Source organism: Hypoxylon trugodes, assembly GCF_022578975.1.
Source record: "Hypoxylon trugodes strain CBS 135444 unplaced genomic scaffold F4822scaffold_6, whole genome shotgun sequence".
In the NCBI taxonomy this organism is placed as follows: Eukaryota; Fungi; Ascomycota; class Sordariomycetes; order Xylariales; family Hypoxylaceae; genus Hypoxylon; species Hypoxylon trugodes.
Window position 1 is genome coordinate 644,038 of NW_026250021.1, and position 14,920 is coordinate 658,957.

General features: G+C 48.0%; 6 protein-coding genes across 6 annotated transcripts; 4 read left to right on the forward strand and 2 right to left on the reverse strand.

The window, feature by feature from the left end:
* The first annotated feature begins 920 nt into the window (after positions 1-920).
* On the forward strand, positions 921-2,806 carry F4822DRAFT_279044 (taurine catabolism dioxygenase). Its single transcript, XM_051454842.1, has 2 exons — positions 921-1,614; positions 1,705-2,806. Exons 1-2 carry the CDS (start codon positions 1,471-1,473, stop codon positions 2,569-2,571), a joined length of 1,011 nt encoding a protein of 336 aa, XP_051313079.1. The 5' UTR covers positions 921-1,470; the 3' UTR covers positions 2,572-2,806.
* A 678-nt stretch (positions 2,807-3,484) lies between these two features.
* On the reverse strand, positions 3,485-4,950 carry F4822DRAFT_279062 (FtsJ-domain-containing protein). Its single transcript, XM_051454843.1, has 2 exons — positions 4,785-4,950; positions 3,485-4,719 (listed from the first exon to the last, which is right to left on the reverse strand). Exons 1-2 carry the CDS (start codon positions 4,885-4,887, stop codon positions 3,629-3,631), a joined length of 1,194 nt encoding a protein of 397 aa, XP_051313080.1. The 5' UTR covers positions 4,888-4,950; the 3' UTR covers positions 3,485-3,628.
* A 204-nt stretch (positions 4,951-5,154) lies between these two features.
* On the forward strand, positions 5,155-7,870 carry F4822DRAFT_279090 (DEAD-domain-containing protein). The gene is made up of 3 exons (XM_051454844.1): positions 5,155-5,427; positions 5,476-6,609; positions 6,672-7,870. Exons 1-3 carry the CDS (start codon positions 5,179-5,181, stop codon positions 7,533-7,535), a joined length of 2,247 nt encoding a protein of 748 aa, XP_051313081.1. The 5' UTR covers positions 5,155-5,178; the 3' UTR covers positions 7,536-7,870.
* A 915-nt stretch (positions 7,871-8,785) lies between these two features.
* Positions 8,786-11,216, forward strand: F4822DRAFT_444071 (multidrug transporter; the record flags this gene model as incomplete). Its single annotated transcript, XM_051463182.1, has 5 exons — positions 8,786-8,803; positions 8,873-9,836; positions 9,929-10,383; positions 10,438-10,461; positions 10,555-11,216. 5 exons carry the CDS (start codon positions 8,786-8,788, stop codon positions 11,032-11,034), a joined length of 1,941 nt encoding a protein of 646 aa, XP_051313082.1. The 3' UTR covers positions 11,035-11,216.
* Positions 11,217-11,452: 236 nt separating this feature from the next.
* F4822DRAFT_430065 (cytochrome P450) lies at positions 11,453-13,493 on the forward strand (the record flags this gene model as incomplete). Its single annotated transcript, XM_051461212.1, has 8 exons — positions 11,453-11,513; positions 11,870-12,108; positions 12,166-12,211; positions 12,262-12,384; positions 12,461-12,706; positions 12,767-13,029; positions 13,095-13,266; positions 13,333-13,493. 8 exons carry the CDS (start codon positions 11,453-11,455, stop codon positions 13,491-13,493), a joined length of 1,311 nt encoding a protein of 436 aa, XP_051313083.1.
* Positions 13,494-13,678: 185 nt separating this feature from the next.
* On the reverse strand, positions 13,679-14,564 carry F4822DRAFT_430066 (uncharacterized protein; the record flags this gene model as incomplete). Its single annotated transcript, XM_051461213.1, has 3 exons — positions 13,679-13,902; positions 13,962-14,423; positions 14,483-14,564. The coding sequence occupies 3 exons, from the start codon at positions 14,562-14,564 to the stop codon at positions 13,679-13,681; spliced, it is 768 nt and encodes a 255-aa protein (XP_051313084.1).
* Between the last annotated feature and the right edge of the window lie 356 nt (positions 14,565-14,920).

The window sequence follows — 14,920 nt, forward strand, 5'->3', positions numbered from 1 at the left end:
GCTTGTCCCTGCAGTGTTTATATAGGTAGATTGTGTACCTACCTAGGTAGGTACTTGGGTACAGATAGTGGTCACTGGTACTAGATTGCTACGATGACTATGAAAATAAGGATGAGTCAACAATGCTTTTATTTATTTACTTGTTTACTGCGAGAATTAGACTGTTTTATGAAGCATTATGAATTTGCGAGGTCCTTTCCCGTTTGCAGTAAAACCGGCAGCTTCCGGGCTTACGACGACTTCCGTAGATAGCCCCGGTTCCGGCTGCCGGTCTTCCGGGGCCCTACGGCGGATGGTAGCTTCGTTGTCATAAAACGTTTCATCGTCGAAAGGCAAGAACAGCTCAGTACCTACCCAACCCGTCATCATCAGGAACGCCGGAGCACTGCTATGTCTCGTACCTACTCAAACAGCTTGTACGACCTCCGTCGAGGTAGGCGGCGTAGTAGGGAAATCCTTTGGCCCTTTTCTGAAGTTCTTTGTAGCAGAGCAGGCGTCAACGACGACGAGATGACTGTCCCGTTTGCTGGTTTGCCCTAATCCCCCAGAATGTGTCTAATAGTTTTCCTTTGCAGCTCTTAGAACAATCAAGCCCCCATTGTATGTCAATTTCACAGATATGCCACAAAGCCATCAATCAACCCAGGCAGCTCTTAAATGCCATAATTAGTATTGCGGTCACATACGGAACTTCTATCGATTACAAAGAGAAGGGGGCCGATTGAAGTTGAGGGAATATTCACGTGATGTCATTGGTAAGTATCTACCATATGCTCAATATATTTGTGAAACCATACTGGATAGGGGGCTGACTAATATTGTACTACCAAGCGCCCCCTTTTCAAAGACGCGAGTGTTCTAGGTGACACCAAGAACCTATGGCGATTGGATCTGCCGAGGCTTAGATTATTAGCAATAACGTTGGAGATATAATATGTAGCGGTAATTTCTTAAAGAATTAACAAATACCGATTCATGTAATCCATAAAAGGAAGCCTTTTCGATACATGACGGTGTGTTAAAGTATACCCGAGGTTATAGCTGACATTTAGAGGATAGTTCCACAATTATCTTGTCGAAACCAATGTAACATAACGCTATTCAACTTGGTAATCGCCGAACTGTTACCCATGTTGTTTTTCGTATTCAACTTCGAACTACCCCAAGATATGATCTACCATCGGAATCCTCTGTGCGGAATGAACGACGCGGAGCCGAATAGTCGGGTTTAGTGTATGTAATCATGAGACTGCCAGGTTCTGCCGCCAGTGCATACCCCGCACGATTCCTTGCTGGCGATTGTTACCTGCCTTCGGCATGTATATGATTCGGCTGAAGCCGAAAATGCACATTTTATAAATGTAGAGGGATCCCAGTTGTGACGTCTCTTGTGGGAGATCTCAAAGTCTTGGAATTGGAGGAGGGAAAACAGTAACAATCTTAATAAGAAAAAAAACAACTAGTAGCAACATGCCCGGTCTCATCCAAGAATCGCCATTCAAGACCATCACGGTCCAGGAGCTACATCCAACCTTTGCGGCGGAAGTAAGCGGAGTTAACTTCCAAGATGTATCTGAGGAGCAGTTCAAGGAGATCATTGCGGCCATGGCCAAGGTACGCCGACACAACCAATTGGATTATATCAACCGCCCCAACATAGCTTCAAACCCCCTAAGAACCGCAACTAACAGTAAACCCATATAGTACGGCGTATGCGTCTTCCGCAACACAGGCCTCGACGACGAAGCACACGTGAAATTCTCCGAGCGACTCGGCGAACTCGACAACATAAAGCGGTATCTAGGCGCAGGCCGCAAAGCCCGCTACGACCTGTACGAACTCTTCGACGCCGGCAACATCGACAGCGAGACCGGCGGAGTCCTAGACCCGAACTCTGCACGCGCGCACTCGAACCGAGGGAACGGGTTATTCCACGCAGACTCGACCTTCAACCCACGGCGGGCCTCCTTCTCACTTCTACGCGCGTGTGAATTACCCCCTCCTGGAAACGGTGGAAATACCGATTTCGCCGATTCGCGAACGGCGTTCGATGAGTTGCCCCAGGAATTGAAGGAGGAGTTATTGGCGAATGATTATGTGGGCGCGCATTCGATGGCGCACTCGCGGAAACTGGGTTCTCCTGAGTTTTTCGCAGATGTGGATCCTACGACGGGCCCGATGCAGCGGCATCGCATAGCGCAGGTGCATGAGCCGAGTGGGCGGATGAATTTATATATCGGTGCGCATTTACACCACATCGAGGACGCTGACGGAAATGAGATCCCAAATTCTTGGGAGTTGGTGGAGAAGTTGAATAAACATGCTACGCAGAGGAAGTACACTACTACGGTGCAGTGGGACAGGCCGAGTGATATGATTATTTGGGATAATAGATGTGTGCTGCATCGCGCTGGGGGTGGTGTGTTTGAGGGCAAGTATAGGAGGGATTTGAGAAGGACGACGGTACATGATGATAGTCCGACGGCGTGGGGATTGAATTCGAAGGATCAGGTTTGGAAGGGATTTAATGCTCAGGCCGCGCCGAAACATGCTGGTGCTGTCGGGGTGTAATTTGTTCTTACTATGCTGGCGAGTAATCTCGTAGTTGATGTAGTTATAATTCTTTTCATATTTCCTGCAATGCCATGGTCTACTACAGTATCTATGTCAGTGTCTACCCAAGAAGTCTTGTATCATATTGTTCGCCTGGCTCGAATAGTATTAAATTTGGTATTTTATGGTGAAGCTACCTTTTGAGGGGCTTACTCTTGTAACGATTGAGTAGAGCACTTTTAGAGCCTGGGGTGGATTGATTAGGGGACAAGGATTCCGAATTACGGCGATGAGCTGCATATGCAGACACTATAAATCACGTGGCGAACCAATGCGGTGATTCATAGGTACATCTTGGTCGTCATTCTGCATCCATCTTAGTGACTAATAGGCAGTAGACTATATAGCGTATTAAACTCGTATCTGCCACTAGTCCCACCGTAAAACCGAGTACTTGAGGCGTCGGCATCGGATTACTGATATTCACAATGGTTCTCGAGGTGACTTCTAGAAATTGGTATCGTGATGAGTATCTGATTTCAACCGAACCACTACTTATTCAAGTCGATGCGGTGAATTCAGCTTTGAGTTCCGACCTGATGTGGTGGGCACAAGGACTACCGCGAGATGTGATGAAAAAGGCGCTTCATAACTCATTATGCCTCGGCCTATATATCCTTCCTAAGTCTACCTCACAAATCGCTGGTAAGTTTCTTCTTGGATTGCCGCCGTTGGGTCCCGACTCACGGGTTCAGGTCAAAGTAGTCCGACCCAAATCGGATTGGTGAGGGTCGTGACTGACGATGTCACATTCGCCTATCTCACCGACGTATACATCCTTCCAGAATATCAAGGGAAAGGCCTCGGCGGGTGGATGATGGAATGTCTAAATGAGGTCATCAAGGATTGGTCCCATCTGCGGCGATTTATGTTCTTGACTAGCGATAGGATGGACCTATATCGTAAACACCTCGGCGCAAAGGATTGGCGTGAGTGTAACACGGAGGGTATTTCAATCGGTTTGATTGAAGGACCTGCGGCACAACATCCAGATCATTAGCGATGCGGGGTTTGTTCACTCCTTGCTTGTCTTTCCGTACGCGCCACCATGTGTCTTTCTCATTTCCAATGCGCGCTTATAGGGAGGCGCGGTCGGAGGCTGGACCGGGTCGAGGGATACGTAATCTGGGGGTAGACGATAGGAAGCGTCGGAATCGAAAGCGGACAGATCCCCACAAGCAATAAAGGGTGCGATCCACCTAATTTCGCTTTCACGCTTTGGACGGAGGTCTTCCACTTGCACTTCAGTGACTCCATCAGCATCTGTGATCGGGACAGAAGTGGGGACGGCGTTCCACGCCCCAGTTTCCGTATCTTGCAGGATCGTATTTGCAGTAATCGGTAGACTCTGGGCATTTCGCTCCGTCATATGTGATAAACGAAATCCGACACCTAAGGGCTCTTCCAGGCTTGCGGAGAATCCTTTCGGTGGTTGGAAATTTAAACAGACGATGAAAGCTTCCACGCTACTGGCACGCGAGGACCTCGGCTTCGCAACATGGACCTTTTCGAAGAATATTTTGAGCTGCGCATACAGTATATCTACGTTCTTGCCCCTGAAAATCTTGGCCACGAACTTGCCGCCTGGTTTCAAAACACATAGCGCTAAGTTTAATGCCGCGAAAAGAAGTTGTGATTGAACGTAGATATCCAGATCATGCAATCCAGTTACGTCGGGAGCACCATCACTGAGCACAAGGTCAACTGGATGCGCAGCTTGCTGGCTCTTCGTTTTCGAATCATATTCGGGATCTAATGCCTTCAATAGCAGCGGAACCGTAGCCGGATGAGTGATATCAGCTCGTAGAGTGACGATTCCCGGCAGTGGACTGATGGGTTGAAGGTCAATGGAAACAATCTTGACGTCCTGACGAGGTTTTAACCCCGCAGGTGGCTGCGTCGGTGCTGAAATCTCCGGTTTCTCAGTGGTGGCTTGCGCCCCAAACAACCCTAGCATTTGTTGTCGGAATTTGGCATCGCGATCTTGCCAAGCGGCTCGACCAAATTTCTCCCCCTTGATTAACACCCTGGATAAAACCTGAGACCAACTTCCGGGCGCAGCGCATAAATCTACTACCCGAGTAACATTGTTAAAGAGGTCAAATTCTAATCTTCTATTAGCATCGTGTCAGGCATCTTACCCTCATGGGCGGGGAGATAGGTGGGACAACCTTCATCAAGCTGTAATAGTTTGAAAGCACTCCTTGCTCGCCATCCTTGCTCTTTTGCAAGTCTGTAATAAGCATCACGCTTGTCCTTAGATGACTTTCCCATGGTGAATTATTGACTTGTACAGGATGATATGAGACTTTCGTGATTTTTACATGTTTAAGTTTCTTCTCGTTACAATTTTTGCGGCGATTAAGATGCTTAGCGACCGGCGGGTACTTAGGTACTTCCAATGGTAGGGCTGAATTAAGCTGTGGTCAATGCGCTTTGCAGAGGTCTTATCGATTAAAAAGTGGCTGCTGTAGATAAGCTGATAAGAAAATCAAAGTCCCAAAAATTTCCAGCAATTCGGCAGCATCGTCACATTTAACTATTGTAACCAATTCCCAAGACACGATGGACAGTCAAAAGAAACGCAAGGCGACCGGCCGACCAGCGAATACACCAGCAAAGAAGAAGTCGAAGGCCCATGCGCCACCCTCGAAAGCCGTTAAGAAAATGAAAGCAAGGAAAACAATAACCGCGGACTCGCTACAATGGCGCAAAGCGAAGCTCCCCGATATGTTCAACGACGCCGAAGGCTTTTATGGTCTAGAGGAGATTGACGACGTCGAGGTTGTCCGAAATAACAATACGATCAAATTTGTATGCTTCATTGCTCAAGGTATAATTTCAACTACTGACAGGAAATAGAGAGCACTTGCACCTTCAACCGACGACGAAGAGGAAAACGATAAAAATGAGGAACAAAGCGAGGATGAGTTCGAAGGTTTTGACGATGAGCCCCCGGCACAACCTACCTCGAAAATCAAGCCTGCAATCCTGTCCACGAATGACATTGAGGACCTGGACGCGGACGCACCGAAAGAAAGCAAAAAGAAGCAGAAGCAGAAGAAAAAGAAGGACCTTGGCGAAGTAGAAGATCCGGAACTTGAATCCAATGTCTTTACCGGGCTGGATGAATTGGAAGATGCACAGGATGACGCCGACCTATCTGCATGGGTATCGTTAGACCTATCTCCGCGTATTCTCGACTCGTTGGCGAAGCTGAAGTTCTCGAAACCCACACCCATACAAGAGGCGGCCATACCACAGGTATTAGCTGGTCACGATGTTATTGGTAAAGCTGCGACAGGTTCTGGTAAGACCCTGGCGTTCGGTATTCCAATTGTTGAGAAATGGCTAGAATTATCGGACCAGGACGATACACCACGGGACGCAGCAAAGATTCCGCTCGCTTTAGTCCTCTCGCCAACCCGAGAACTCGCTCATCAACTTACGGATCACATCAAGAACCTTTGCGCTGGCTTACCGAACTCACCTTACGTATGTTCCGTCACTGGTGGTCTATCAGTTCATAAACAACAACGCCAATTAGCTAAAGCAGACATCGTTATTGGAACGCCTGGGCGATTATGGGAGGTTCTAAGCTCTAGCTCCGAATTGACGAACAACTTCAAGAAAATCCAATACCTAGTGGTCGACGAAGCCGATAGACTTCTAACAGAAGGTCACTTTAAAGAAGCCGCTGAAATCTTCAATGCACTAGACCGATTTGAAACCGACGAGGATAAAGATGAAGACGGCGATGCGAAACCTTCACCTAGACAGACTCTCGTATTTTCGGCGACATTCCATAAAGGCTTACAGCAAAAGCTTGCAGGCAAAGGACGTTATGACTTAATGAGCCAGCAAGATTCAATGGAGTATTTACTCAAAAAGCTCAATTTCCGCGAAGAAAAGCCGAAATTCATTGATGTAAATCCAGTTTCACAAATGGCAGAGGGGCTTAAAGAGGGACTTGTTGAATGTGGTGCAATGGAAAAGGTATGATCCTGTTTAATTGCATGAAAACGCCACATGCACATTTACTGACAATATATGCAAAGGACCTTTACTTATATGCACTTTTGCTTTTATATCCTAATGTCCGAACATTGGTCTTTACCAATTCCATCAGCTCGGTTCGGAGATTAGCCCCTATGCTCCAAAATCTCAATCTCCAAACCCACTCACTTCATTCTCAGATGCCACAAAAAGCACGACTGCGCTCTGTTGAACGATTTACTGGGGCGAAACAAGGACAATCATCCATTCTTGTCGCTACAGATGTCGCAGCACGCGGTTTGGATATTCCGGGTGTAGATTTAGTAGTTCATTACCACGTACCCCGTGCTGCGGATGTTTATGTGCATAGATCCGGGCGTACAGCGCGTGCGGATAAAACAGGGTTGAGTATACTTCTTTGCGCACCAGATGAGGTGACGCCAACGCGAAGACTTATTGCGAAAGTACATTCAACTAGCAGTAAGAAATCGAAGAAGACCTTTTTCGTACAGACACTAGACATGGACCGGAAATTGGTTAATCGTCTAAAACCTCGCGTCACATTGGCGAAAAAGATTGCCGACGCTGGGCTTGCAAAAGAGAAGGGCAGTAAAGAAGACGACTGGATGCGCAATGCCGCCGAAGAACTCGGTGTCGAGTACGATAGCGATGAGATGCAGCAAGTTGGGAAATGGGGTGGACGAAAAGGGGGAAGGAAGGAGAAGCAGGAACAGGCTAGGGCTATGACGAAAGCTGAGTTAGGCGCTTTGCGCGCTGAACTTAGGGAGCTCTTGTCGAAGAGGGTCAATGCTGGTGTGAGCGAGAAGTATATCGCGACTGGCATGGTGGATATGGATGAGCTCCTGCGTGGTGCGAAGGGCGAGTTTTTGGGCAGAGTTCAGGGGCTTGATATTGAAACTTTGTAGTTTATACCCAAACATTGTGGTAGGAGCGTCATAGGATCCTATGGAAAGAACGTAATACCATTGGTACTATCCTACGTTTCATTCATTCCTGGCAGTCCATCGTTCTTGAGGTCACTTCTATCGCAATGTCTTCGACAACATCAGGTGACGATGTCGTAAGCTAGACCTGGCGTCGCTTCATCAACTCCAACCGCAATGACTACCGTTAACACAATGGCGTACAACATAGTGTTATGCTTTCAAGCGACGTCATGGTGTCTAATGGTCTTTCTCCCTCTAGATAACTCTTGTCATTATACTTCGATATAGCAGGTGGGGACATGTCAATGGTGAGCTGGAGTAATCTCACTACGCTAGAGTATAGGCAAACGGTGAAACTCTACTTAGCCTTCGTGAGATTAGAAAGCACAATTCGTGCAATGCTTATTTATGATCATTCGCTATACCGTGTCACTTAGGTACCTAAGTTGATATGAGGCGTCCGTGCCTTCAAAAAGGGGGTATTCTGCAGATTGGTAGATACATTTTGTAGTAGCCAGCAAACTGCAACCAATATTAATTCCTATACAAGGAACATAAGTTAAGCCTTAGGACTAAGCATAAAAGAAATGAGCTGAAATACTCCCTCCTAGTATCCGATATGGAAAGGGAGAATCTTATATTGGCTCCTGATCACCAATATGTACCTAGGTATCTAGCGCCCAATGCAATGATATACTCAAACTAACTGAACTGTAATTATAGGAACTGACCCTTCTTAAACTTTCATCGTGAAACGTGCTTTCCCACCTGACCTGGTCAAAGTATGAAACCGATATTGTAGGAACTTAACCTCTGGGGAAAAGTATATCGAGAGTCTATCCAAAGTCTATTAGACTGAAGCTTCCATTCTATCACATGTAGCTTCCCCGAGACATACTCTACACTTAGGCCTATGTCAGATATATTGAACTTAATGCCAATCGCACGTTCAATCCTTTCCCGCAAGGCTTTTCCTCTCATTGTTGTAGCTTCTAGATAGAATGAGGAGACAGGAAAATTATCATTATAAAAGGCCACCAAGCCCTCACGATTTTCCGCTCTCCGTTCTTCCTCATCAGCTCACATTACATTCACAAACACACACACACGCACACGCACCTACACAGATCAAGGACGACTACAAGACTTCGACTATCCTCAATCACATACCACAGTCGTCCTTATCTCCACACATTCAATACAGGCCGCGACCACATACCTCCCATATAATGGCAACCTCGCGGCCTGTATTCCAACCATTATCGGGTGTCCCTCTGACGGATCTTCAACAGAGACCTACGGAGGGGACACCGCAGGGTCGGGTTAAGCCACAACCCGAGATCGTCCTCACGCCCGCTGAGGACCCTACCGGCAATGACAATCTCACCCTACGCCACTCGGAAGGGGCCAAACCCAATAACCCCCCGGCGCTTGAGTTACCAGGACAAGACGCCCGTATTCTGATCAAGCCCTCCGACTGTGGTGATAGGTTGGGATTTGCATGGTCTATGCGAAAGAAGTGGTACTGCTTATGGGTGATATTCTTCGTGCAGGTATCCATGAACCTGAACACGACGATCTACTCCAATGCCATCGATGGCATATCACTCGAGTGGGAGCTAACCCCGTATCTAATACGGTGGGGTGGCGCAGCCTCATTCCTGCTTACCTACGCGTTCGGTTGCGAGCTTTGGGCACCGTGGTCCGAAGAGTTCGGTCGGAAAATCGTCCTACAACTGTCGCTGGGCTCGGTGAACGCGTTCGCATTCATCGTGGGCCTTGCCCCGAATTGGCCGGTACACATCTTTGGCCGATTCATGGGTGGCCTATCCAGCGCCGGAGGTAGTGTGACGCTTGCGGTTGTATCCGACATGTTCGATCATGACGATCCTATGTTCCAGTATGCGGTACTCTTCATAGTGTTCTCATCGGTCGGTGGCTCTATTGTCGGCCCTATTATAGGTGGTGCCATTGAGGGACATACCTCCTGGCGATGGTGCATCTGGATCCAACTCCTTGTTGGTGTCGCGGTGCAACTGTTACACCTCTGGGTCGTGCCGGAGACTCGAGCTACCGTCATAATGGACAAGGTCGCTAAGGAACACCGCAAGTCCGGCAAGAACCCGCACCTCTACGGGCCGAACGAGGTAGCTGGCAGGAAGCGCATAGACTGGGCCGAGGTAGGGCAGATCTGGATACGGCCGTTCAAGATGTTCTTTACAGAACCGATTGTGCTCGTATTCTCCCTATTGTCCGGTTTCTCCGATGCCCTCATCTTTAGTAGGTGTCTTCGCGAGCTACCTACCATTTCATTACTACCCCCCCTCTTTTGCGCCTCGGTGTTATGTATGCTAACATTTGATTCCCCTCAGTGATGATCCAGTCGTTTGGTTTCGTATACTGGCAATATGGCTTCACCCCTCTCCAAACCGGGTTATGCTTCATCCCTATCGGTCTTGGCTACGTGATCGGTGCTCTGTCGTTCCTCTTCGTCATCAACCGCAACATACAACTGCGGAAGAAGACGCCACAATCGGAGTATGCGATGTACGAGTCTCGGCTTTGGTGGCTATTGTACTTGGCACCTTTGTTGCCTATTGGCCTTCTGGAGTTCGCTTTTACAGCGGCATACTTCACGACGCCGATACACCCGATAGCCAGTATGATAGGGTCCTGCATGATCGGTATAGCCAATCTTGCCATTTATATGGCAACCATCGACTATGTCTTGAGGGCATACGGACCATACGCCGCGTCCGCGACGGGTGGCAATGGGTGGGCGAGAGACTTCCTCGCTGGAATACTAACTCCTTATGCGATCCCCATGGTAAGTGACCACTCAGTAATAAATGACAAGGGAAACTCACTAACATTTTAATAGTATGTCAAACCTCCCCATCGTATCGTCGATGTCGTCGCCTCCCTTCCTTATTCTACTTACCCCTGCCTGAAAGAAGAATGCTAACCATATGTTTCTAACCACAATAGGTATGAAAAGCTCTCCATCTTCATGGCGACCATCATACTGGTAATTATCGCAACCGTTCTCACGAGTGCCGTCTTCATCGTATATAAATACGGCCCGGTACTCCGTCGGTCTTCACGCTTCGCCCAGACAATCGCCAATGCCGAGGCAGACCAGGCGACCTCCTCCAGCTCGGACGGCGATAATGAGGCCGTGAACGGGGGTGCTGACAACGATGACCACGACGGCACTCGTGGCTCCCATGCTGCTCGCGATCCCGAACGCGTGGACAGGATAAACCATACCGTCCACGTAAATCGCGTACTCAACTTCCTGCCTCCGGATAGCTTACCAGGTAGTCGCTCCAACTCGCAACCGAACTCTGCAGTCAACTCGCCAGTCGTTTCGCCCCGCACTAGCGTTGAGGTGCCGAAGAGGAACCCACAGTTGCATGCTCGACGAAGTGGCCAGGCGTATTCGCGGACCCATTTGCGAGTGCCTGGGGCACCTTAAGTGGTTCCTAGTGAAAAATGACGCGGTGGACGAGAGTTCGGCGAGGAGTAGGGGCATTAACAAGAGCTATGTTCCGGAGCAGAGGGAGAGGCCAACGAGCAACCGGCCGAATCGAACGGTGAGAACGGCGAGAAGAGATAATGAGGAGAATGGCGTAAAGGGGAAGAAAGGTCGTAGGAAAGATTGTATAGTAATTGAATGTTTAATTTTTTTATCCTGTATCTGTTGGTTCCAGCTATAAAGCGGGCAGATTTTGTCGAGATACGGATTATGGGCAGCGAGGTGTCCCCCGACGAGCATACCTAGGTAGGTACAGCATGCAAGTGTGCGTCATTATATTACTTTATATGCGCACGATAGTACCTTGAAGGCGTCAAACTTGGTTCAGACTGCAACACCCCGCGTGTAGATAGGCAAGATGTACCCGAAGGATCTCTCATTTGGATTTGGAGTCGCCCACTTCCAGCTGAAAAGCGATCGTAAGCCAATATATATATCTGTCTAGCTTCTTTGCGATAATTTTCCCTTAACTACTTGAGTATCATTCACGGCAACTAAAAAAATCGCTACTATGTATGAATTTGGTTCATCAAGCTCTTCGCTTCTAAATTCGATCTATATACTCGGCATTTTATCCGTCTCCGTAAGGCGTTTGATCCAATATGGACTTTTATCGAGCGTTTACTGATTGTTGGTTTAGTGCTGGGTTGTTCGTCTAGTCTATAACCTTCATTTCCACCCTCTAGCACATATCCCTGGCCCAATATGGTGGCGTGCAAGCCGCTTGGGATACGTCCGCTCATTGCTGTCGGGGGATCTCGTTAAGAAATTCAAGATTTCCACAGACGTTATGGTGTTGTTGTTCGGACTGCCCCTGATGAAGTTTCGATCGCGCATGAGGATGCGTGGCAGACTATCGTGGGTGGTCAGAACCCATTTCCTAGAAATGCGACGTTTTTCAAAACACCTCCGGGTCAACCGGATAACTTGGTTATGACTGCGGATCCGGTTGCGAATGCCCGGATGCGCCAGGTTGTCATGCCGGCGTTTACGGAACGGGCGGTTATGAAGCAGGTATGCTATACTGCGCTGTATAGAGGTGTTGATGAGATTAGCTAAATGTTGCATAAGGAACCGGTCCTTAAGTCCTATGTGGATTTGCTTATTGAAAAGTTAAGTGAGTGGTCATGTCGGGTAAGGAAAAGCGAGAAACTATTGTTGATGTAGTCGATTGGTTTCACTGGTTCGCATTCGACCTCTCTGGGCAGCTTTGTTTTGGCGAGTCTTTTGAATGCCTCGAAAATGCGAGGAGTCATCCGTGGATACGCATGATTTTTAGCTTCATCAAGAGTAGGCGCATCCATACCTTCAAACGTGCTGTCCTCGCTACATCTTCCGATTAATTGGGTTCTAAGAATTGATCTAGTGACGGTCCTCGCCGCTATCACCAGATATTACGCTGGTCTCGAAACTCTTCTTATGCACTTCATTCCTTCGAGCCTGCGCAAAAAACAGACAGATCACTACGCGATGGGGTTGGAGAGAATCCACCGGCGTATGGCATCTTCTCATCGGGATGATTTCATGGCCCCTATGCTCGAAAATAATCCGGATTTTGAAAGAATGTCCGTATCTGAGATAGAATCTACCATGCCGATCATAGTTCTTGCAGGTGAGTTCTACCATTCCAACATTTAGCGGACTCTTCTCCTAATCTGTAAGAGTCTATCAGCTAGCGAAACGACCGCGACAACGCTTTGTGGGATAGTCTCTGCCCTTACTCGGAGTACAAAACAATTACACAGGCTGGAGCATGAGATCCGAGGTACCTTCGACAAAGAAGAGCAGATTACCCTTCGCGCCGTCCAAAACCTTCCCTTCCTCAATGCCGTGATATCAGAGGGCTTGAGGATGTACCATCCTGTAGCTGGCGGGCTCTTACGGAGCGCTCCGAAAGGTGGCGCGACCGTTTGTGGTTGTTTCCTTCCTGAAGATGTAGGTCTTAGTGATTCTTAGTATATCCGGCCATGAGCGGCGTCTTGGCTAATCGAGTCGTGCAGACACATGTAGTTGTTAACTCAACCGCTATGTCCCTCTCAGAGGACAATTTCCATCGCGCAAGCGAATTCCTGCCTGAGAGATTTCTCCCTGCGGATATGCAACCTGCCGAGTTCGAGAACGATTGCCGCGGCAGCCAGAAACCATTCGGATTTGGGGCGAGGAATTGCTTAGGTTGGTTACGCCGCGTCCATATCATCTTGATACTTCGGTTAGTAATATTGACTCATTGTGGCATAGGTAAATCATTTGCTTTGGCAGAGATGCGGCTTGTGCTTGCTCGCCTCGTCTGGAAGTTCGATATGTCTATAGCACCAGGAGGACATGTCGAATGGGGTCGATTGAAAACATATGTTGTGGTGCAAAAGGAGCCTATTAACGTTATCATCCGGGAAAGGTAAGTTAGGTAGGTAAGATGTATTGTTTCATAGGGGAAAGCGCCGGGTAACAATGTCAAGACTAGTCTCAGATTAATTTGGGTATCGTCTTAAAGGATGCGAACTAGTATAATGAGTGGCTGGATTCAAAGGCAATAGGTTTTTAGTAATACTTAATATAACCTTCATACTTCAAATCAAAGCTCCTCTCATACCGCTAATTGCTTGACCTCGCCCTCGGGTGAACAACTCACGAAGCGCCATCGGCCGGAATGCCACATAGGAACAGTCTTGGTCATAATTGTCTTGACTATCCCCTTTAGAGGCGGGAATACTTCGTGCCACATGCCACCCTCAAATTCAATGGTCTCCATATTCAGGAAGAAAACGGGAAGTGTGTTGAATAGGAAACCCAAGGTAACCTGCTTCTTGCCTAGACGCCAGAGATGAGAATCGATGAAGACCAACGTACGGGAAGCGAAGCGAACTTACCAGCAGCATCAGCAGTGCCTAGGATATCAATAGGGGTATCTGTAGTATCGTATTGAGCGAGCGCTGCGATAGCAGGTGGTTCAGACGTGAGATGGCTGTGCAGCGGTTCCTTAAATGAGTCCATAATACCAATCAACTCCGCCGGTAAGAAATCCCCACCCTTGTCCTGAAGATACTTCTTTATCTGATCCATTCCGCCGTAAAATTCTTCATGTTCATGGACTGCGCCGTCCATCAAACCTTTCCGACCAGCCGCCTTATCGATATTCGGGAAAAACTCCGTCTCCTCGTAATGATGGTGTTGTGCGACGCAATCAATCCAAGCCAGACAGTATCCGACGAATTCGGATTTGTTGATAGGATCCTGTATACGAGGCGCTTGCTGATATATGCTGTTGAAGCCGCGGATAAACGCGTTGTGGCTAAGAGCCATGTGCGATGCTTCGATTGTGAAAGGGTCATCTTGAAGAAAAATCTGTTAGTAATCTGTCGCGATCAAGCGATCGTCTGTATATTAATACGTGCCTTGCTAGTTTTGAATCTGGGCGTGTGGATTAAAGGCAACGGCGTATCTGTGTATATGGGAGTTGTGGTATTGGCCATGTTGACTTGCGAATATCCGGACGAAAAGTCTTTGGGGGGCACTCTTGATGATGTATAAACCGATAATATAACAGCTATTTCAAAGTACTGCAAGGGAGAGGCCTAAAAGGGGGTTATCCTACGATTTGTGTTCCAACACACATAGGTATGTTGGCGGAGGGCTAAACCTATACCCCTACCATGGCCGCGCGGGGCAAGCCGACATCCGAGACGGCCCGACCGGGGTACTTGGATGTTCGGAGTCGGTCGGCGGTTAGTTATTCTGAATTACTTATTATATAGAGGTACAAGAAAGATGATATATTGATTCATCAGTTTTTATTTCTTGAGGTTATATACGAGGTCGCGTATCAAGT